Source organism: Cavia porcellus, unplaced genomic scaffold, assembly GCF_034190915.1.
Source record: "Cavia porcellus strain 051 isolate PalLab524CR breed Dunkin Hartley unplaced genomic scaffold, mCavPor4.1 scaffold_33, whole genome shotgun sequence".
Lineage (NCBI taxonomy): Eukaryota > Metazoa > Chordata > Mammalia > Rodentia > Caviidae > Cavia > Cavia porcellus.
In genome coordinates, this window is record NW_026947516.1 from 10,213,212 (window position 1) to 10,236,761 (window position 23,550).

Consider the following 23,550-nt stretch of genomic DNA (forward strand, 5'->3'; position numbering starts at 1 on the left):
GGGCGCCAAACCCAGGAAGCAGCTAACTCCAGAGTACTAGGATTATAGCAGTCAGAGAGGAGAAGGCTGGGGCCATCCAAGGCACTGGTCACCTGCCGCGTGCTGGCCAATGGAGGCTACAGGGCAGCCAGGCAAGCGGGCCAGCCTGCATCACACTTGCTGACTGCTGAGGCTCCAGGACAGCTGGCTCCCTCCAGCATGGACAGGCAGCAACCAGCCAGATGGGGGCCCCTCAGTAGGGGTCTCACTTAGGGGAGCCACCAGGGTTCCTAGGTACAACGGCTCACCTGTAGTAGGTGCACCTCAGCTAGGCTGTCCCCTGGACCAGCCCTGTCCTGGATGAGGATGGGCAGAGATATTGCAGGGAAAGAAGCCCCACAGGTATCCTTGCCTGGCCAGAGCACATCCTGATTTGCTGCAGATCTGGTCACTCTGGCACTGGTGTCAAGGCAGGGGCAGCAGCCATAGCAGCCCTGCCAGGTGACCTGGGAGCCAGCATCGATGGCCTAGTGGGCTCTAGCCACCACGTGAGGGTCCGTGCTCTGCTTCCCACGCACCTCTCACGCGGAGTCCCGAGCACAAGGAGCAGAGAGCGGGCACCCACGTGCCCTGCCAGGACAGCTGAGGGCTGAGAGCAAGCCATGGCCAGCCGCAGTAGTGCTCCAGGAAGGAGCCTGCCTTTCCCATGACAAGCTGTCCCACCCCAGACCTGGGAAGGGCAGAGGGAGCAGCAGGGCCAGGGCCACTGTGTCCACGGAGACCTCTAGCCCTCTGGTGCCCTGGGCCTGGATTATGGCAACCTATGGGGGCAGTATTGGGCGGGGCTGTGTGAGGCGATGTGTGTGTGTGGGACTTTTCTGGCAGGGCTGTTTGGGGCAGGACTTTTGGGGCAGGGCTGTTTGGGGCTGTGTGGATTGGGATTTGTAGGGTGCTGCTATGTGGGATTGGGCTGGGCGGGGCGAGGCTGTTTGGGACTGGGCTGTGTGGAGCGGGAACTTTTTAGAGGTGGCTGTGTGGCATGGGGGCATGTGGGGAGGGCTGTGGGCTCCAGGGAGCCTGTGCTAGTATGTGCACCTGTGACCTAGATCCACAGGTGCACTGGGCCCTGGGATGAATTGAGGTAGACTGGGGTGTACAGGTAGAGAAGTCGTAGAGGCAGCATTCAAGTAAATGTGTGCGTGCATGCGTGTGTGTGTGTGTGTGTGTGTGTGTGTGTGTGTGTGTGTGTGTGTTTGTAATTTGGAGTGGGGTGTACAGTAACCTCGCTGTGGCCCTCTTTGCATTCCCAGGATGTGCTGCTCTTGGAGTCCACCCCTGTGCCTTCCACCTGCCCCTCAGCCCCAACCCTCTGGCCTCTTCTGTTCAGGAAACCTTGCCCTGCCAATAGCTGGTTGAGGCCCTTTTCCTGCAACTGAAATCACTGGCAATGGTAGTGACCATGCTTCGGCCCTGGTGCCCTGAGGACCAGATGAAAGTGAACTCCAGGAGTCTCAGGAGCTGGCCCTGCAGCCTATGGGCCACTTTACTGTGCTGGACAAAGTGTTCCAAGGAGAATAGGGTCATGCCGCTGTGACCCTGATCAGGATCGACTGGAAGTCAGCTATGCTTTGGTCCCCAGGGAAATCCCACGCACCAAAGGCTCCCTGAAAGTCAGCTTTGTGCCCCAGAGGTTTGGTGGGGAGTTTCTGGGTCCAGAGTTCCACTTGCTAGAGCAACGGGGGTGGGTGGCAAGTGTGGCTGATTTCCCTGCATGTGAATCAGCCTGAGCTGTGCTGCTCTGATCTGTGAGTCAGGAGATCCACTTTGCTTGAGAAGGTGAGGGACAGCGCATGGGTGTGTGTCTCGGGAGGGAGCTGCTGGCCATGGAGAAGGGTCCTTGGAGGCATGGTTAGACCACAACACTGACGTGCTGCCTGTGTGGCAGGAAGTCTCGGAAAGGGAGAGCAAGAGGAGGCTGATGGAAGACTTGCACGGGGCTCCCCTTCGGCTTTTGCATGGGATCCTCGCCAAGAATCCTCCAAGACTGACTGGCAGCCCTGATCCGGGTGTTTGGAGACAAAGGACCCAGACAAGGTCATCTGACTCAAGTGTTTCACTGCTCAGCAGCAGTCAGGTGAGCATCTCTCAGCCTCTGTGTTGTGCCTGGAAGTCATGCTGCAGATAAAGCCATCCCCGAATGGCTCTGGCCCTGGCCTCTGCAGACCACATGCCCTGGAGGCAGGTTTTCACCAGGACCAAGCTTGCTGAGCCTGTGAATGCAACTCTGAGATGCCTGGGAGAAGTTGGCAGGCCTCAGATATTTCTAGAGATTTTGGGGCCCACTCGGGATCTGAGATGTGGGAGGCCATTCTAGCTAGGAGCAGAAAAGCCCAGGTCAAGGACAGAACCAGCACCCGGGCTGAATGTGAAGCCAGTGATAAGGCAGAGGGAAGAGAAGGTGGAGGAAGGAGAAGACAGGAAGGAGCAGGAATGCAGCTGGTGACAGGCACCAGGCTGGCATGGGCATTGGTGGCTTCCTCTTCCCATCAACCCTTACTGCCCAAGGTCCTCCCACAAGTGCCTGAGCTCATCTCTTTCAGCCCCTTGATGCCCCTGTGGTCATGGCCCTGATCCCTGTCCCAGGCCCTGGAGGTGGGCATTCCACTCCTTGCTGCCAGCACTGGGCTGCTCTAGACCTTGCTGCCACCAGCATCTCATATGCCTGTCCGTCTGGGCTGCACTTGGTGACATAGCCTCCAGTGTGTACCGCAAGAAGCTGTTCTGCAAGGATTCAGGCTGTGCCTTTTGTAGCCATGACCAGTAGGCTGGCCCCTGGTCCGGGCTGTAGATGACATCCAGGAGAAGCCAGCTCCCCTCCTACCCCAACCAACATACCCCAGTCCTCTCAGGGATATGGGGGAGATTGGGGCTCCGGCCTCAGAGCAGCCCTGCAGGCCATGACACAGGGGCATTTCTAAGAAAGAGCATGCAGCCTGTGCATCTGGTCACCTGAGGAACTAGAATCCCCTGGTCCATGCATCTTCATCCTTTGCTTCTGTGCAGACACAGCCTCCAACCGCACCTGGCTTGCTCAGCAGACCTGATTAGATAGGGGGCTGGACGTGGGGGTGAGGACACAGGGTACCTGGAGAGAAAGCTTGGCCTGGTGAGGGGGCTGGGGTGGCACGGCTTGTAGGATTCAGGGGCCAGGGCTCAGAGAAGCCAGAGGATGAGCTCTGGGGGTGGGAGTGGAGTTGATGGTGGGGATGGGGATCGAATCCACATAGAACAGCAAGGTCCTCTGTTCCTATGGTGGAGGAGCAGGACCATGAGTGTGCAGCACACAGGGTCCAGGCAGGGGTCCTGGAGCCTTGCCCTGTGGGGCAGAGCCAGGGAGGGATGGTGGAGTGTTCACTGCATGCAGGGCGGGGAAGCTCTTTCTCACAGTCTTTCCTGAAAGTGGACCTCATTTGTGGGAATGTGAGTGGGTGTAGAATGGGAAGGGAATTTGCACTGAGCCTTCCAAGTGAGGAGAGTAGCCGCCATCCTTGGCCAGGGCTCCTTCTTGAGGGCATCCTTTTATTTTGCGTGCTCCCCTTTGCTGGGTGCAACCCCAAGTACAACACACAGACATGCAAGGGAGGAGCACAGAGCTTTTATTGTGAACACAGCTTCTCTGTGCAGAGACTGAGGAGGGAAGTGGGCTTCCCACTAGGGTGTGGGCTCAGACTTAGGAGGGGTGCAGAGCAGCTCCTTGTTGGCCCTGGATCTCTTCCTCCTCCTCCTGATGACGCTGTCTAACACCTTTCTCTCATGAGGGCACACATAGGGCCCACTCAGAAACTTCTTCTCAGCGCTCTGGTAGTCGAGGCCCTCCAGGGCAGAGATGGAGCAGATCACAGCCTCTGGTAGCAGCACCTCCATCACAAGCCTCACCTTGTCCACTGTACGCAGAGCCAGCATGGGTTCCTTCATGTGCTCATAGAGGCGCTGCACATATCGGGCCACGATGAACAGCTGGTCTTCATCCTCCAGGTAGGTCTCCATGCAGACAAAGTACCTGTGCTCTTTGAAGAAGGCCTTCAGCCAGCGGGAAGGCTTCCTACCCTGCATGATGTCTAGCAGGTGGCGGTCAGTGCCCTTGGTCTTCACGATGAATTCCACTATCTTCTGGTTGGCGTAATCACGAGCAGCCTTAGCAGCTGGGGTGCACTCAGGCTGCAGCCAGTTGTAGGACTCTCCCCCATCTGGAGACAGGAAGACCTTCCTCTGTGTCTTGTCCTCTAAGTCCTCCAGCTTGCTGTCACTGACCTAGGAGAGCAGGAGACAGCCTTTGGTGACTAGGAGTTGTGCCATGAGTAAAGGGACATCCTTAATTAAGAGAGCAGGGAACAAAGTTGTGACACTGAGGGGTCAAAGCAGAAACACTTTGTGATCTCAGCCATAAACATGCAGGTAACAGCTCTACACACAACAGGTGTGGTTTCAGGACAAATTGGTCCTGGGGATACAATGGCTAACGGTATCTTGCACCAGCCCTTCATGAAGAGACACCAGTGTATCTCACACCCAGAAGAATGGGATCCCTCCACACCTGACACAGACCACACATGTGAACACACACACACACACACACACACACACACACACACACACACACACACACAGGGATGGTAGCCACCTACTTATTGCGATATGATACTGTTACAATTACTCTTTGCCTCACGTCTGTCACTATCTCTGGGAAGTGTGCCTGTCTCTCGAAGGCAGGAGTGGTTTGTTGTGATCGTGATCGTCACAGAGACCAGAATGTCCATGCTGGCCACATTCTCTGGGAACCAGGAAGTTCTGATGCAAACTGACAGGCGTGTGCTGCTCTCTGCCTCTATCAGCTGCACAGTGCCCAGTCCAGTGAGGGACAGGGAGGGAAGAACAGGACGCTCTGCTGCCCCATCTCCCTTGAATGGGATTTTGGGGATGGGTGTCGGGGATGGAATGTAGGAGGACAGAACACTCTGCTCCCCCCTGTTATGCAGATGCAGCTCATGGGTCCAACAAAATCCACTTTCCCTTCCCAGGCAGGACACAGCCAGCCGGCTGCATTTGTGTGTGTGTGTGTGTGTGTGTGTGTGTGTGTGTGTGTGTGTGTGTGTGAGATCCAGGAGCCCTCCACATGTAAAGGGAGCCCAGGGGCTGGACATGGTAGCTGTGCCCCAGAGGAAGGCACAGTTCCAGCTAGTGTGAGGGCAGCATCAGAGGACTGAGTGTACATGGGGACCCAGGCGTGACAACGGGGTGCGGAGCACCCAGGTGTGGCTGAGAAGGGGAAGGGTTCGAGCAGGTGCATGTGCCCTGTACCTAGCTCTGTGGGGAGGGTACAAGAACCTCGCATGTGTGGGCTCTACTGGGCAGGCAAAACTGAGGCCCTGGGCCCATGCAGAACCGGATCCCAGGAAGGCCTCCTGTGGCCAGAACCCAGCAGTCACTTCCTTCCCCTCTTCCCAAAGGAACCTTTTCCGGAGCCCCTCCTGGAGGGCAGGGAATTTGCTGCCCTGTTGGGCAGCATGCACAAGGGTTGTCCCACTGCTTGGCCTGAGGGCAGTGGGCTGCAGGGCAGTTTGGAGAACCCAGGTCTGGTCTGTTCAGTGGACCTGAACAAGACCTTCAGAAGTGCAAAGTTCTGTTCCAAGACTCCGCATTTGCCCTGTGTTCAAGAACAGATTCCCCCCGCCTCCTATGGCCAAGTGACAAGAAGTGGGTTGAAAATAATAGGAAACTTTTAGAAATTCAAGGACTGCTTTAACACCCCCAATATCACAAAAGATTTCTTTACACTAATGGGATAAATTATGATTTTCAAGACACAGATGGTAGATTGAAGGGAAATTTTCACAAAGCGTAAGTCACCATGGCCTCAAGAATGCCAGTTTTATGGACTCTTGGTTTCCACATGCCCCTTTTCTGTTAGTCACTGCTGAATCCAGGACCCATGGGCTCCTCCGTTTTCCTTGACCCAGGCCTGGCACCTGCTCAGACTAGAAGAGGAGACTCGAGTGTTCAGCTCTGCTTCCTGAGCTCCTCCTGAGCTCCTCCTGAGCCCACTGCATACAAACTCAACCGTACCATATGTGACCTGGGGCATCCGGCCGTCCACCTTCCAACAGGTCCAGAGCTGTATTCCTCCCAGCAGTGAGGTATTCTGCAGTGTGGCCTCGCCATGTCTGCTTGTCCCCAGCAGGGAGTGGTCTGACACATTCAATCAGGGTGCCTTTTTGGTGTGCCCTCTGTGACCCACACTGCTGGGGCCTTCTGGCCCGGGCGTGTGTTCCCCTGCTCCTGGATACACTCACGGGTGTCTGCCACCTGCAGTCCATAGTTGTGCATTTTTTTAACTTGGTGAGCACTGCAAATGCTTCCCACAACGACTGTACTGCTTTAAATTAATGTGACAGAGTACAAGGCTCAAGCTTGTTTCACGTTCTCAGCCACTCTCGCTGCACCTTTTCTTGTGTAGACATTTGGAGGGGTTTGGATTCAACAGGAAGGATTGTACTTTTCTTTGCGTTTTCCTAACAGCTGCTGAGGTGGAGCACGTGTTCTGTGCCCTCATGCCCTGCGGCAGCCTGGGCCATCATTTCCTTCCTTGTTGATGTGTGGAACTCCTAGTCATACATCTTTGAAGGAGAAACTCTCTAAAAGTCAGTTGCACCAAGGAGCCGTGCTGCACATGGACAGGGCAGACAATGGCAGAGCCATGGTAGCCAGTCTGGGGCTCAGCCTCTTGGGGTTGCTCTGTGTCTCTTCACACAGATTTCTTCAGACCAGTGGGTGCTGTGCTGCTTCCAAGTAGCTCCTCCCCAGAACATCACTGCTGCCCCAGTCTAGTAATGTGTCTACCAAGGTAGGTGGCAGCACCCTGCGGGCCACAGTCAGCCTCCTTGTGCTTGTGCTGTCCCTCATCTGGATGAGTAGAGACTCGGGCTCAGAGCCACCTCTCCTTCACCATCCTCTAAACTGAACAGAAATGGCCCCAGAAGTCCAGTGTGGCAAGCAAGAATCAGATCTTCATCTAATTTTCTAATTACACATCTTGCTTTCATTGATGGGGAAAATGTGGAGCGTTCTATCTTTGATTCCTTCCTTTTTTGGTACTGGAGATCCAACTCAGGACCTTATAATTGCCAGGCAGGTGTTTGTGCCAGTGAGCTCTATCCCTGGCCCACAATCTGATTCATCTAAAGGATGCAGGAAGGAATTAGCTGACCACAAATGACAGTATTAAATCTGAGGGAGTTTTGTGTAGAGATGAACTGAGATGACATCCAACATTGACCATGATTTCCTCAAATACGGCTTAAGAATGACAGACCTTTAAACTCTACCTTAAAAGCAAGAGCCGACTTTAACTAGAAATAAAGGATGGGATATAGAGGGGGGATTGAGTTTGCATTTGGCTCACCAAGTCCTTAAGGCCATGAAATAGTTAGATAACATAAAAAGCTTCAATGGTGTCATTTGCATGTACATTAGAAGGGACTGCTGGGTGTTACTGTAACTCCACACTGTGTTGCTCTGCAGTGCTATTTCAGTGTGAATTTCCTCTGGATGGAATTTCCCACAGTTAAACTATGAGAACTGAAGACTGTTCCAGGCTCTCTGTGGTTCTGGATTTAATGTTACATTTAACATTCTATGTAGTAATTGACATGTGCCAGGGCAACAGTGGACCCTCCAAAAGGACCACAGACATAAGCACCCTGGGTAAGTCTTACCTTTCCACAATGAAAGGGAAGGCATTTCCTACCAACTGTTGTGTTTAGAAAAAGCACTGGATTCATTTAGCTAAACTAATTCTACAGACTAGAATCCTGTAAACCTCAACTAATTTCCAAATGTGGTTTTCAAATTCCTATATACATCGAATACCTCTTACAATGAAAAACTGCAGCCTGTTTGGTAGATAGAATTTCAAACCTTTACGTTAGAAGGAGCCAAAACCAAATCAAACATTTGGGGAAGTGCAGATTGGAAGCTAACCTATATTAAATTTGCAAGAATTTTATACTTTTTTCTCAAACTATGGATGACAACCGCTGCAAAATTAATATTTAGATGCTCCCTGCACTCTCGTTCACATGGTGCCATGCTGGTGCTCATGCATCCTGTTATCTAATAGCACCAGAACAGTCTTGATAATCCACCTCAGTTTCCCCCATCTTTAGAAACCCACATTTGAAAAACCACATCAAATATATCTGAAGCTGTTGTGTGTGAAGGAACACTCCCCTCGTGAATGCTGCACATCTGCTTGGACTATATATTGTGTTTGTGTATTTGTGTTTTGAGTCCCAGCTGTTGCTGTGCTAAGGAACTGAAGTAATCATCTAGTATGCAGTGTCTTATCATTAGACAGAAGAAGGCTGTTCATTAGCTTCCCAGTGGAGGCTGGCACTGAATATTCATCTCATTGCTTGGCACCATTGGTACAAGCAGTTCCGCCCAGAGCAACATTTTAGAATCAAAAGCAGAGTATAATGATTTGGGGGATCATCACATACATGGGTTTTCATATGCTTCTAAGGGAATTGATAGCACCCACTCCGATTTTACCTCAAAATGGATCCAGAGACAAGCTGATTTTGGGTGCCACAATGGTCATAACAAGAATCATTCAGTCGTGATAGTTCATGGAGCTAACACACCATTCATGTCTTCTGTTCTTTACTTCTTTCTTGGTTTTCTTTTTTTTTGCACATAAATGGTTTATTTTAAATTTTTAAGGAAAGGATAAACAAACATCATCATTATAAATGTTATTTCCAGAATTAACAGATTTATATTGAGTATATATCTAAATGCAAAGAACAGGAAGCTGTCTACACATTGTATAAAATAAAATAATAATGAATTCAAGCTCAAAAGATGAGATCATTTACCTAGTTTTAAATTGTGAGCATGAAGACCTCTGAACTATACACATTCATGCACACTGCACTGCCTGGAAAGTAAGTATTTTTTAAAGCAACCCAAGGGTTGGGTCCATGTAAACATTTCTAGCATTACCTGATGATTTGCATGGTGAGTTTTCGGCAAGCAACCTTAACAAACCCACAGTCTCCCAGTCTCTAGAGAATGCAACATGGTGATGATTTTAATCACTGTTCCCTTGATTGCCTTTTGTGCTGAGGAAAGGTGAAGGGGGATGGGATTTTGTTGTCATTTTGTTGTCTATATCTGGTAATCTAAGCAACTATTTTGAAGATAACAAAATGCAATATTACAACCATTGTTAAATTCCTATCATCTTGTTTTGAAAACCTATCTTATTACTATTTGGGGTCATTTGTTGTTCTTGTAGTTGTTTGTATGTCTCCATTGTTTGGTTTTCTTTTCTGTTTTTTTTTTTTTTTGTTGTTGTTGTTGTTGTTTTGTTTTGTTTTGTTTGTTTTTTACACCAGGGAGTGACTGAACTCAGGACCTCTTGCTTGCCAGGCAAGTGCTTATGCTGTCGAGCCAAATCCTAGGCCCTGTTTTTCTTTTTAAAATAAAAAAAAAATCATATTGCCCCATGTTGGGCAAGGACCCTTACAGTGTCCCAGCGACACTGACAGTGGTAGCATTTTCCGACAGTCAGTAGGCTCCGATAAAGTCCATGTAGTCATAGACAAACTTTGCATGGGTTCCTCAGGGCCTCCTGTGACAGTCACCAAGCCCTCTGCCAGCCTCTTCTCTTGGGATCCCTTTGTTGTTCCAGCTGCAGGTCTCTTTTCAAGAAGAGAGTGAACTCAGAGAACTATGCTGCCTCGTTCACAGGTGGTCTCTGAGACATCACCCACAATTCCAAATCTGTGCTCTACCAGAGCCAGGCCTTCTTCCACCTCCCCAGCAATTTGGCCAGTCAAGTCCCACAGTGCCTTACAGCTCCTTCTGCCTACAGTGCCACACAATTCAAGTGGCAGGTATAATCAAGAAAAACACATTTAATCAGCTGGATTCTTCCCAGAAGATTGTCATTGTCCAATGCGTTCACATATTACAGTGTCCAAGGATCATCATTTCCAAGTCTCAATATCACTCAAGCAATCAGTTATCAGGTTATCAGGTTTCTCTGTGTTTGCTTAATTATTTTACTGCTTGTCTCTGCCTTCATTAGACAGCATAGCAATCTATAGATTCCAAACATTGTGAACCACGTGCTGCGTATTCGAGCTAGAATTCTACCCTAGAATCTTAGGGAGAAGCAAGATACAAATGAGTTTTCCAGGATAGGAAATAAAGGGTACTTTGGTGTCCTTGTTCACAGTAGAGATAAAGACAGAATGAGCAAGTCTGTAGGACTAGAGGTTGTATCTATGAATACATGTCATGTGTTATGTAACAGCAGCAGTGGTGGAGGCAGAAAACTTAACCTGTGTTGAGTGTTGAGTGTGTGTTGAGGAATGTGGTGGGTAACTCTTGTATTGCTCTGTGTGACATCAGTCAGAGGATAACAGCATTTCTGCTCCAGTTTCAGAGGTGGGGATCTGGGAAGCAGAGCAAAATAACCAGGCATGAGTGCACTGGCAGTGGCTATCTAGGGAAAACAGCTGTGCCCTCCTTGGATCAGTGAGCCCTGGCACTGCACACAACAGGAGAAGTAAATGCTCCTGATATTTAAAACCTAGGATCAGAGATGCTGCTGAACATCCTGCAGTGCCCCAGCATAAAAGTTGCCCCCCACCAAGACAGCATAAGAAAACACTGAAACTATGTTATCATTTTGCTTCATGTAAATAAAAGATAGATAAGAAAAGATGCCTAGCTTCAAAATAATTTCAAATAATAAAATAAGAAATGTAGAATCAGAGCGTTATACTTTTCATTCCATGATGATGTTTAATTAATGGGTATTAATACCTGAATATCAAGGTCAAGAAGCAGGATGATTCTTATACATGATTTACAAGTGTTGCTGCAAAGCTCATGTATTAAAGCCAGTGGGACAACTGACAGGCAGTGGTATATGGTAGAGATGGGGCCTGATGGGAAGAAGTTAGGTCACTGGAAATGGTGCCCTTGAAGAGGATCCTGGAATTGCACTGCCTCCCTTAACCTCCTTTACTTCTGATTGCTGTGAGCTGACCAAATTTCCTCTACTACTTGCTTTTTCTTTGATGTACTATCTAATCACAGTCCCAAAACTAACAGAACAAGTGACAGTGAACCCAAAGCTAGGACTCAGTGAGCCAATAAACCTTTCCACCTTTTAAATTTCTGATATCAGGGATTTTGTCACAACAAGCAAAAGCTGATTACCACAACAAATATTACAAATCTAACAGAAGCCTGAAATATCACCACTGCAGTGGTCTGGCCAATGAACAAACATCTTTTTAAGTAAACACTAATTTGATGAAGCTTGTTCCTGTAACTATTAAAGATTATGTTCAGGGTCAAGTATACGTGGTTTAACATACTGTCTTCTACATTGTTGCATAACTGATGGTCTTATAAGAATGGTTTTAGTGTAAATGTTATACATAAGTGTCAATATATAATAAGATGGAGGTATGTTTACAAAAATATATGTGACTTAATAAACTATAAATATTAGATTTTATTTGACAAATATAGCTTGAAACCCTACTGCACATTCATTATCCAAATGTCACTGGATCAACAGGTTAGAAGTCAGCTGCACATGTAATTAAGCAAATGAAGTCAACATTTTATGTAAACACATCCACTTACTATTACTCCACTCTTGTTATCAAGAATCCAAGATGCAAAACATATGAGAAGGTGGCAAGAAAAGATTTAAGGCAAGTCTGATTCTAGCAGGGTGAAATGAAAATGAATTCATCTATGCACACATTTCTACACATCATTGAGGGAATTGTCATCCAAACATCAGTCAATAATCATGTATCTATGGTAAACACACATGAAACCTTTAAGGTCATATATACATTTCCATAAAATACTCCAGAACTGTTAGTACAGTGAGAAAGGAAATAGTATAGTTAGAAAGAAAGGAAGTGAATGATTCACCCACTTCTCTTAAAGGCCACACGCTCTAATGATTACCTATTCTTCCATAACCCTAAAAAAAGTAGGAAAGTTGGAAACAGGGAATTCCTGTGAGATACACCCTTCCCTCCACAGGACAATAAATACAGCACTACCCTAGGTTTACCTAGGTTTAAATTTAAGAGGACACCATGCCTGAGGCTTCACATCACTGACACCAGTGAGAGAGACAGTGGAAAGCACCTGGAAACAGAGGTGTCTGACTCTTTAAATACCAGAACTCTGAGCTGTCCAGGATGATTTTCTCCTTCATCATCCTTTGTGTTCCCGCTGCCACTGTCCTGTTGTAGAAATCTGATATCAATCCAAACGGAAAATAGTTTGAACCTTGGAGTTGGAAAGCACCTGTTTGGTATGTAAGTGTGCTTGGGAACCAAGTTCAAATCACCGGCCTCCAGTCAATTTTAGATTCAGTTTTTATATGGTTGCAAGCAGAAAGTACAAAAGCCAATAGCAAATCAGTTTATTTCAATTCATATGTTGTTAAGCAGATTTGCTCTAGGCAGGTTTACTTAAAAAGGAATTGTTTGTCATAAGGCAGTAGAAACTAGGGATGGAGCTGGGGATGAGGGGTGGTTGAAACTAAGCATAGCATTCACTAGTGTATCTCAGTTAGAGAGTACTTGAAAATAGATTATGTTTATATGTCAGACGGTACAGGAAGACAAGATGGATGTGATCAGACTGAGTCACATCACACTATCTCTCAGCTGTAGCTGGCATGGTCAGTCAAGACTAAGTGACTTCTAGTTTAACTATGTGATGGTCTGGGTGAGCACATCTTGTCTTAACAGAGTAATGAACTATTGATTTTTAACTATTCTTTCACTCACATTGTGATTTTCAATCTATGTAGCCACATACTGCATACTAAAAGTTGCATGCCAAGCAATTCTTTATGAATGGAACACAAAAACCTAGACTACTTTGTACTAACTCAATTGGAACATTATTACCTGTGATTCTCTAGAAAAGATTAAAACCAAACTGACCAGAGGTCACCAGAGATCCTCAAATCCTATTTTCAGAAAAACTCTACCCAGAGCCAGAAACTTCCCGTCCTATGGTCCATCTGTCTCTCCAAAGTAGTTCATAGGACCTCATTGGAGGCTACCTCTCCATCCTTGAATTTGCTCACTGAGGCCCCCATTTGAAGGGGTTGGGGGTGGTTGCTGGGATCTTTAAGATTCCTGCCTGTGACTGAAGGGTGGGTGGCAATGTCACATGGGGCCTGGATGGCCATTAGTGCAAGTAGAAGGAGTGTGCAAATTTTCCATCCTTGTCTCCTGCTGGTCAAAAAGCTTAGGTTTGTTAGTTGTTACCTCATGACCAAAATGATGCAATTTACATATGCCAAGGAGAACTGGGGAATGAGGTTTGCTTTTCCCATTGATTTGTTGAAGGGCTCTGGGTGAGTATATCTGATTACTGGTGATACTGGCCTCAATCAAACAGTGTGGTTCTGATGATTTCTCCATGGGTTTTCTCCATGACTTTCTATATCTCTGTCCCTTTTAATTACTAAATATTTGTATGTGATTACTTTGAAACAAAAGTACTCCATGTGGGCCCCAACATAGCAGCTTAGGGAGAGTCTGGATTCGGAGGACTGCACCAGCACCACAGCCATTACTGCAGTGTTCTCATGATTTTTTGTGTCCATGTCCTCATGCAGCTATCAGTTTCTTCTGCAAGTGGGAGCCACCACTCTCCCGCCATTTCCTTACTTATGTCTCTTCAGCTCACAGGCATTGTTTTTGGAGCACTCCCTTCTTTCTTGAACCCTCAAAACTCAGGCTGGCATTTTCTCTGTCCATGCCTGAAATCAAAACATTTCTTCAAAGAATCTTGGAGCCTTTGATTGGTGAAGAGTAGGACCAAACCCAGTTGTGTCAGCATACAGAACTGAACCATTTAGGAAAGCATAATCTCACTGTTTACTTGGGATTCTAGGTGGATCATAGATCAAAGGCCTTAGTTTCACTGTGACATGTTAAGAAGGTGAGATTCCAAGCCAACTGGCACAGGAGAGCTGCTTAGCCTCTCTGTGCAGGCTTCCTTATTCCCCTCAGTGTCACCCACCTCATCATCCATCCAATGTCTCTGCTTGCACTTGCAGTAGGTACTGCACAATTTCTATGCCCCAAGAAAATTCCACAGCTCTTCTTACACTCTGTCAGCTTTTAATAAGATACCATCTACTTTTTGGACTTTTCTTCAGCAACCTTCCAAAATTGCACTTCCTGTGCCACTGCTGCCTCCTCCCTTCCGGCGTTCATGGTCACCATGAAGAATGCTTAAGTCACTTTTTACTTCTTTCTTCCTTCCTGTTATATTTTTTGGCCCAATTGAGAAGAAAAGCCTTTTTTTGACAGTGCAGGAGGGCTGCAGAAAATTGCCAGGACCTTCCCATGGAGAACCTGGGGAATGGCTTTTATGAAGTAGGGCTGGTGGTGGAGACTGGATTGTAGTGTCAGGAGAGGATTGGAGAATCTTGGTTGTATATGTGGGAAAGAAGAGGAGAATGTTCATTTAGGGATTAGAAGAGAGAAGTTTGTTTTGGTTATGCATGAACACTACCATGGTGAAACTAGCGGTGTCGCAAATGGGTGGAACCTATCACTTCCTTCCTCCTTCTATCCTTTCTTCCTTCCTTCTTTCCTTCCTTCCTTCCTTCCTTCCTTCCTTCCTTCCTTCCTTCCTTCCTTCCTCCTTCTATCCTTTCTTCCTTCCTTCTTTCCTTCCTTCCTTCCTTCCTTCCTTCCTTCCTTCCTTCTACCCTCCCTCATTGCTCTCTCCTTGCCTTCCTCCTGATTCTTTCAACTTTCCTCTTTGGGGTCCCACTCTGAACCAGTCTTTTAACTACACTTAGGACAAAGCAGCCACAGATGAGGAAATGAAGGAGTACATGAAACTTTCACAGTGCAGGGATGGCTCCTGGTTACCCCCAGGGAGAGGTACACAGCTGGCCCTGACCACACAGCATAGGCTCCCACTTCCCAACTCCTGGCCCCCTTTCTGGGTCTTATACATTACATGCAGATGACCCCCAAAAATCTTAACGCCCTCCTACATGGTGATTTGGAAAGGTGATGGAATCCTGAGTGTGTGATACTGATGAGTTTAGAGCTAGATGTGATGCTATGAGGTGAAGCCTGGTGGGCAGAGGTGGGTCACTGTGGGTGTAGACTGAAGTTGTCCATATCCCTCCTCCTCCCTGCATTTTGGTCATGTCTCTCACTTTGCTTTCTCATCTGTATGACATACTCCATGTTTTGGGCAGCCTATGCGGTTTCTGTGTTTAGTCATGGATCCCAAGTCCAAGCTCAAGTTCCATGACTGACTATGGCATAACTTTTGTCTCTTAATTCATTGGCCTTCAAAAAGAATACTAACCCACATCAATTGGAGAATGGAAACATTTAAAAAAGCAATGTAAATGTATAAACCCAGTTAGGAGCACAAGTGTCATTACTAGGATATGACTGAGTTGTGAAAGTGACTGAACATAGGCTTTCTACGATAGTTGCTGTGTTACTCAAGAAATTCCCCTTTCTGATCAGGCCTTGAGTCACACTTCAGGAAGAATGTTCACATGGAGAAGACAAGGAAAACATGGAGGAGGGGCATGTACTGGAAAAAATTGGCCTGCTAAGGTTGCAGATGGGAGCTTCAGATGGAAGCTTCTGTAAAAAACAGAGCTGTCCCAAAAACTCAGGGTGACAGTAGGGTGCTACTTTGTTCTAACTGCCAACCAGAAGTCACAATCCCAATGGAGTCCAGTGCTTGCAGTGTGTCCATGATAAAGAATTTATTCCAAGCAAATGAATAGAGATGTGTACCGAGATTTTAGTGCAAAGTACACACAAGGACATTATTTCTGGGACAAAATACTATCTTAAACATACATGTAGAATGTGCATTCAGTCAACAGCTGTTTATCTGTACAATGGGATATTATACACACCCAACATTATATTGAAGCATATAACTAAGGAAACACTTAGTGGAATTTTTCTAAAAGTAGGTTACAGAAGAACACATAGCAGAGGAGGGGCTGGGCGGATCTGGGGTGCCTGCATCGGCCTCTCCATGTGTCTGGAGGACTGTGGATATCTCAGCAAGCAGGGAGGGATTGCAGGTTCCTGAGGCACCGCGGCCTGTGGTGAGTGTTCAGCACACTCTGCCCAAATCTCAGACTGTTCCGGACCCTCCAGGCTTCTGGGTGCAGTGAAGTGGAGAAGTGGGTTTGAGGCCTCTACATCCACCTCCCCATCCCGGCTGCACTTGGAGAACTGCTGAGCTTCCAACGGGTGGGCGGGCCCACACTAATCCCACAGCCCAGCCTGTATCTGTCTGCTGCGCGTAGCCATCGGTGTGCAGAGGAGGGGCTGGGTGGATCTGCTGCGCCTGCATTGGCCCCCCGTGTGTCTGGAGGACTGTGGATATCTCAGGAAGCAGGTAGTAAAATTAACATGGTATTGGAATCAAAACAGAACCAAAGATCAATGGAATAGAATAGAAGAATCAACCACAACTGCAAACACACTCAACCACCTTATCTTTGATAAAGGAGCCAAGCAGGTTTACTGGAAGAACGACAGTCTCTTTAATAAATGGTGCTGGAAAAACTGGCTCTCCATTTGCCGAAAACTAAAGCTAGACCCATGTCTATCACCATGTACTAAATTAAAATCTAAATGGGTCAAAGATCTGAATATTAAAACAGAAACACTAAATCTATTGGAAGACAAATTGGGTAGAAACCTTGAAGACATAGGTTTAGGTAGAGAATTCATGAACAGGACTCACACCGCACGGGAAATACTTCCCAGAATCAATAAATGGGACCACTTCCTATTAAAAAGTTTCTGCATGTCAATAAAAAATCTCCAGCATAGTGAAAAGAAAACCCACAAACTGGGAAAAGATTTTATTGAACTCTCTCTCAGACAGGGGACTCTTGTCTAAAACATATAAAGAATTAAAAAAACTCAGACCTCCAAAATTCAAAGATCCAATCCAAAAATGGGCATCTGAGATGAATACGCAATTCTCAGATTAAGAAATGCAAATGGAAAATAAATACATGAAAAAATGCTCATCAACATTGGTCGTTAGAGAAATGCAAATTAAAACCACACTGAGATACCATCTCACTCCTGAAAGAATGGCCATGATCAAGAAAACCAACAACAAATGCTGGAGAGGCTGTGGGGAAAAAGGAACTCTCCTGCACTGTTTGTGGGTGTGTAGACTGGTACAGCCTTTGTGGAGGCGTGTCTGGAGATTTCTCAAAAAGTTGGGATTGGAAATCCCATTTATTCCAGCTATTCCACTTCTAGGCATATTCCCAGAAGAACTGAAAGCATCATACCACAGTGATATATGTGCACCTATGTTTATAGCAGCACAATTTGTAATCGCCAGATCTTGGAAACAACCCAAGTGTCCATCAACTGAGGAATGGATAAAAAAGTTGTGGTGTTTATATTCAATGGTGTATTATTCAGCTATAAAGAAGGATCACATTGAGATATTTATCAATAAATGGGCGCAGCTTGAGACCATACTCATAAGTGAAATAAATCAATCTCGCATGTGTGAATACCGAATAGTTTCCCTAATGTAAGTAATGATTCAAATATATAAAGATATGTGGTAATCATGATTCCCCATTATGTGGCCTTGAAGCCTTATAAAGTTTTCACTCATTAATTAGAAAGGCTTTATTCTGGGCTTCTTGATATGGAAATATTTGAAGCTAGAGTATATGAAGTTTTATCCAAATATTTCAAGGAAAAAGACAGACACTATGGTAACTACTATTAAGTCAGCTTATATGGTGGTGAAGTACTAGGTTGCTGAAACAGTCATGCTTTGACCGCTATTGTTATATTGTTATGTCTTGTTTTATCTCAATCTCCCCCTTATTCTTTAAAAAAATTATTTAGTTATTTCTTATGTTTGTCTTAATTAAGGGAAAAATTTAAAAAATTAAGATATATAATAGTAACTCTTTTTGATTTCCTATTAACTTGTTTTGAAGTCCTGTAATACTCCCACGATCTTGTTTTGACCGATTAGACTCTGTTCCATTCGGTATGATAGTATCAAGTTTGAGGATATAGGCAACTACTTTGAAGGCAATAAGATTCACTCAGATGCCCATTCTGGTTTGACTATTGTCTTCTTTGGAAATCCTGTAATGTTTACAATGCCTAAGTTTTATTGGTCTTGTTCTCTACTGTTCTGTCCAACTTTATAATATCTAATGAGATAGACAATTCTTTTTAAGGAAACAAGAGACAACGCTGATAACCATTGTTGATAACCTTGTACTCTGTTCTACACCATGTGCTATGTCTATCCTTGGTTTTGACTGACAGCTTTGTTATGCCATATTTGACTGTATTCTCTCCCCCCAAAAAAATTAATAAGAACTAAGGAGTAATAAAATCCAAAATGTGTAAATTTTGTTGTAAAAAAGAGAGGGGGGAAAAAGAGCTCTAACGGATATAACAGCAAGTGTGTTTAGGGGTGTTAAATAGCTGACTATATCAAGTTTTTGGATCATTGAACACAGCTGTTTGCAGTCTCCCTGTTTGAATGTCCACTTTGTATTCTTTGATACTGTGATTTGAGCAACTATTTTCAAGATGATAATATGTAATCTATTAACAGGTGATTTCTTACTGTTGTTTTTTTTTTTTTTTGTAGTTCTGTATTACGTGTACCCTTACACCACTTTGTTTTGTTTTGTATTTTTCTCTTTTTCCTCTTAAATAAAATAAAAAAATAAAAATAAAAATATACCACATACTAGCCATAAGAATCTGATTAAGTAACTGCAAAAGAACTGAAATTTTCTCACGCATCTTATCAGATCATAGTGCCATAAAACTAGGACTTAATGATAAAAAAAACTGAAAAACCCTCACAAACAATGAAATTGAATAAAACACTCCTAAGCAAACACTGGTTCACCGAGGAAATTAAAGAAAAAAAAAAAAAAAACAATATCTATATGCAAATGAAAACACAGACACAACTTACGATAATCTGTGGGATGCAATGAAAGCAGTCCTCAGACAAAGATTTTTTTTGCAGTGAATACTCACATCAGGAAAACAGAATGAACACAAATAGGTAACCCGATGCTACACCTCCAACATCTAGAAAAAGAAGGGCAAATCAATCCCAAAGACACAAGAAGTGAGGAAATTACAAACATCACAGCAGAAATTAATGGAATAGAGACTAAGACAACAAAGAATAAATGAATCAATGAGTTGGTTCTTTGAATGTATAAATACAATTGATTAGCCTCTAGCCACTCCTATTTTTAAAAGGTAAAGGAAAAACTCAGCTTCATGCAATAAGGAATGAAAAGTGTGAAATCACTACAGACCCTGAGGAAAAAAAGAAGATTATCATCATTTATTTGAAAACCTCTACTCTGATAGGCTTGATAACACAAAAAAAAATGGACAGATATCTGAAAACATATGAGTTACCAAATCTGGGTTAAGAAGATGTAAAATTCCTGAATAACCCAATTTGAATTAATGAACTTCAAGATGTAATTAAATCCTTACCAACAAAGAATAGCCCAGGTCCAGATGGAGTCACTGAGGAATTGTACAAGAAATTCAAAGGACTATTAATGCCAACACACTTCAAAATCTTGAATGAAATTGAAAGGGAAAACAATTTTCCCTAACTCTTTCCTGGAAGCAAATATTACTCTAATACCAAAACTTGAGAAAAACCCAATGAAAATAGAGAACTACAGGCAAATCTCCCTAGTGTGCATAGAGGCAAAAATTCTCAATAAAATATCGGCAAAGAGAACACAGCAAATCTTCAAGAAGATTATATACCATAACCAAGAGGGATTCATCCTTGGAATGCAGGAATATTTCAACATATGCAAATTAATAAATGGAATCCATCATACCAAAGAGACAAAAATAAGAACCACATGATAATTTTTATAGATGCACAAAAAGGTTTTGATAAGTTCCAACACTTATTCAAGATAAGAACCTTATAGTAAATTGGAATAGATGGTCTTTATCTCAATATGATAAGAGCCATCTGTGACAAATCAACACCCAGCATCATATTAGATGGGCAAAAAGTGAAAACCTTTACCCTAAAATCAAGAACAAGACAACAATGTCCATTATCACCACTCCTATTCAGTATAATGCTGAAAATATGAGCCAGAGCAACTAAACAAGAGAAATTAAATGAGTAAAAATAGGAAAAGAAGAAGTTAAATTATCATTATTTCAGGTGACATGATTCTTAGAAGGCCCCCAAAACTCCATTGAAAGACTCCTAGTTATAATTAATAAATTCAATAATTAAGCGGGATACCAAGTCATCACTCAAAAACCTGCAGCATTCTTATACACTAACAACAAAATCACTGAGAGAGAAATAAGAGAAGCCATACCCTACACAATAGCAGCTCCCAAAATGAAATACTTAGGAGTCAATCTAACAAAACAAGTAACAGATCTTTCCAGGGAAAATTACTATACCCTGAAAAAGAAATCAAAGAAGAACTCAGAATGGAAAGACATCCCTTGTTCATGGATAAGAAGAACAGTACTGGGAACTGAATGACCAGAGGTGATTGACCGTGCCCTATCCTGAGCCCCGGGAGTTTGGGATCATTGCACTGATCAAGGAATTTCTCAGCTTCCTGCAGCACTCAACTGGCTCTGCAGGTCTTGAACCTAGCTATGCCAACTTCCCAGCTTCCTGCTGTGCTCAACTGGCTCCAGAGTGGCCTTGTACCTGCCTGTGTGCAGAATTGTGGAAACTGAGTGGCCGGAGGGTGGGCCTGCCTGCCCCAAGCCCAGTGACCATCTCTCAATCCTGGGAACTAGACAGCTGGAGGTGAGTGTCAGTGTACCATCCTGAGCCCTGGTAGTTTGGGATCATCACACAGTTCAAGAAATTTCTCGAGAGTAAGGGCTGGGCAGATCTGGGGCACCTGCATCCACCTCCCCATGTGTCTGGAGGACTGTGGATTTCTCAGCAAGCAGGCGAGCATCACCAGTTCCAGGGCCCCGCAGACAGTGGTAAGTGTCCAGTGCACTCTGCCCCAAGCCCAGACTGTTTGGGACCCTCCAGGCTTCTGGGTACAGTGAAGTGGCTAAGTGGGTCTGAGGTGCCTACATCCACCTCCCCATTCTGGCTGTAGAATGGGGAACTGTAGAGTTTCCAGCAAGCAGGTGGGTGCACAGTGTCCCTGGAGCCCAGCTTATCTGGAATTACGGAGTTCTAAAAAGGCAGAAGACGGCCACTGGTTCCAGAGGCCCAGCGGCCCTGGGGAAACTGGGTGCCAGAGCCGCAGGAGCTGCGAACATATAAGTGGATTTACAACAGACCCTGAGGAAGCTTTCAAATAACACTTGAAACACAGAAATATAGGAAAATGACAAAATGAAAGATCAAATTACAACCTCAGACCTCCAGCCCATCTCAAGAAACCCTAGGAGTGATGTATATAGAAGAAAATATATGCCATACACCTCAAATATCAAACATAATAGCTACTGAAATAAACAAGCAACTCCAGGAAGCTTTAAAGGAATTCAATCTCAAAATAATCTCCCAGGTAAAAGAAGAAATGATAAAAGAAATGAAAGAGATTCTGAATATATCTAAAGAAAACACAGTTAAAAAATTGGAGGACCTAAACTAAAAGATAGAATCCCTAGGTGAGCAATATAAGAAAAAAACAGAATACAGAAAGCAGATGCACAGAGATATACAGGAAATCAAAAACTCCACTGAAAACTGTAAAAACCACATCAATGAAAGTGAAGATAGAATTTTAGACCTCGAAGACAGGATTGCAGCTAGTGATCAGGAAAGGAAAGATCTTTTAACAATAACAAGGAATCAGGAAATAACAATTCAACAACTGCAAGATGAGGCAAAGTAAAGCAACATAAGAGTGAAAGGGATTAATGAAAAAGAAGGGGACAGCGTAAAGGATGTCAAGAGGATATTTACAGAAGTAATAGCTGAAAATTTCCCAAGCATGAGATCAGAAAGAGACATCAGGTTCACTGAAGCCTACTGAGCTCCAAATAGTCATAACCAAAATAAAACTACACCCAGACATATAATAATCACCATCACAGAAATCCAACACAAGAATAGATTATTAAAAGCTGTCAGAGATAAAAGACAGACCACTTATAAAGGAAACTCTATCAGAATCACAGCAGACTACACAGCATAAACAATAAAGTCAAGAAGAGCATGGAGTGAAGTATTCCAGATCCTAAAGCAAAATGATTTCCAACCTAGACTGATGTACCCTGCAAAACCATGATTCAAAGAGGAGGAGCTGGGCGGATCTGGAGTGCCTACATCAGCCCCTTCCTTTGTCTGGAGGACTGTGAATATCTCTGCAAGCAGGGAGGGATCACAGGTTCCTGAGGCACCGCGGCCTGTGGTGAGTGCTCGGCACACTCTGCGCAAATCTCAGACTGTTCCCGACCCTCCAGGCTTCTGGGTGCAGTGAAGTGGAGCAGTGGGTTAGAGGCCACTACATCCGCCTCCCCATCCCGGCTGCACTTGGAGGTCTGCTGAGCTTCCGACGGGTGGGCGGGCCCAGACTATCCCCCAAGCCCAGCCTGTTTTGCTGCCGCACCTAGCCATCGGTGTGCAGAGGAGGAGCTGGGTGGATCTGGGGTGCCTGCATCCGCCTCTCCGTGTGTCAGGAGGACTGTGGATATCTCGGCCCAGACTGTTTGGGTCCCTCCAGGCTTCCAGGTTCAGTGAAGGGGAGAGGTGGGTTTGAGGCCTCTACATCCTCCTCCCCATCCCAGTTGCACTTGGAGAACTGCTGAGCTCCATATGGGTGGGTGGGCCCACACTATCCTCCCCCCCCAGCCCAGCCTGTTTTGCTGCTATGCCTAGCCATCAGTGTGCAGAGGAGGAGCTGGGCGGATCTGGGGTGCCTGTATCGGGCCTCTCTGTGTATCTGGAGGACTGTGGATATCTCTGCAAGCAGGGAGGGATCACAGGCTCCTGAGGCACCGTGGCCTGTGGTGAGTACACTAACCCGGCTGCGATTAAAGAGCTGTGGAGCTTCCAAAGGGCAGGTGAGCGCACAGTGTCCCTGAGGCCCAGCTTGTCTGGAACTGCGGAGTTCTGAGAAGGCAGAGGAGGGCCACTGGTTCTGCAGGCCCAATGGCTTGGGGTAGCGTGGTGCCAGAGTCTCAGTAGCTGCAAACATAGAAGGGGATTTTCAACAGATGCTGAGGAAGCTTTCAAATAACACTTGAAACACAGAAATATAGGAAAATGACAAAACGAAAGACCAAATTACAACTTCAAACATCCAGCCCATCTCAAGAAACCCTAGGAGGGATGTATTTAGAAGAAAATATATCGAATCCACCTCATATATCGGACACAATAGCTACCGAAATTGACAAGCAACTCCAGGAAGCTTTAAAGAAATTC

At 45.4% G+C, this 23,550-nt stretch overlaps 1 protein-coding gene across 1 annotated transcript; it reads right to left on the bottom strand.

The window, feature by feature from the left end:
• Window positions 1-3,690: 3,690 nt before the first annotated feature.
• LOC134474531 (PWWP domain-containing DNA repair factor 3B-like) lies at window positions 3,691-4,770 on the bottom strand. Its single transcript, XM_063242751.1, has 2 exons — window positions 4,665-4,770; window positions 3,691-4,290 (listed from the first exon to the last, which is right to left on the bottom strand). Exon 2 carries the CDS (start codon window positions 4,090-4,092, stop codon window positions 3,691-3,693), a length of 402 nt encoding a protein of 133 aa, XP_063098821.1. The 5' UTR covers window positions 4,093-4,290; window positions 4,665-4,770.
• Window positions 4,771-23,550: the final 18,780 nt, after the last annotated feature.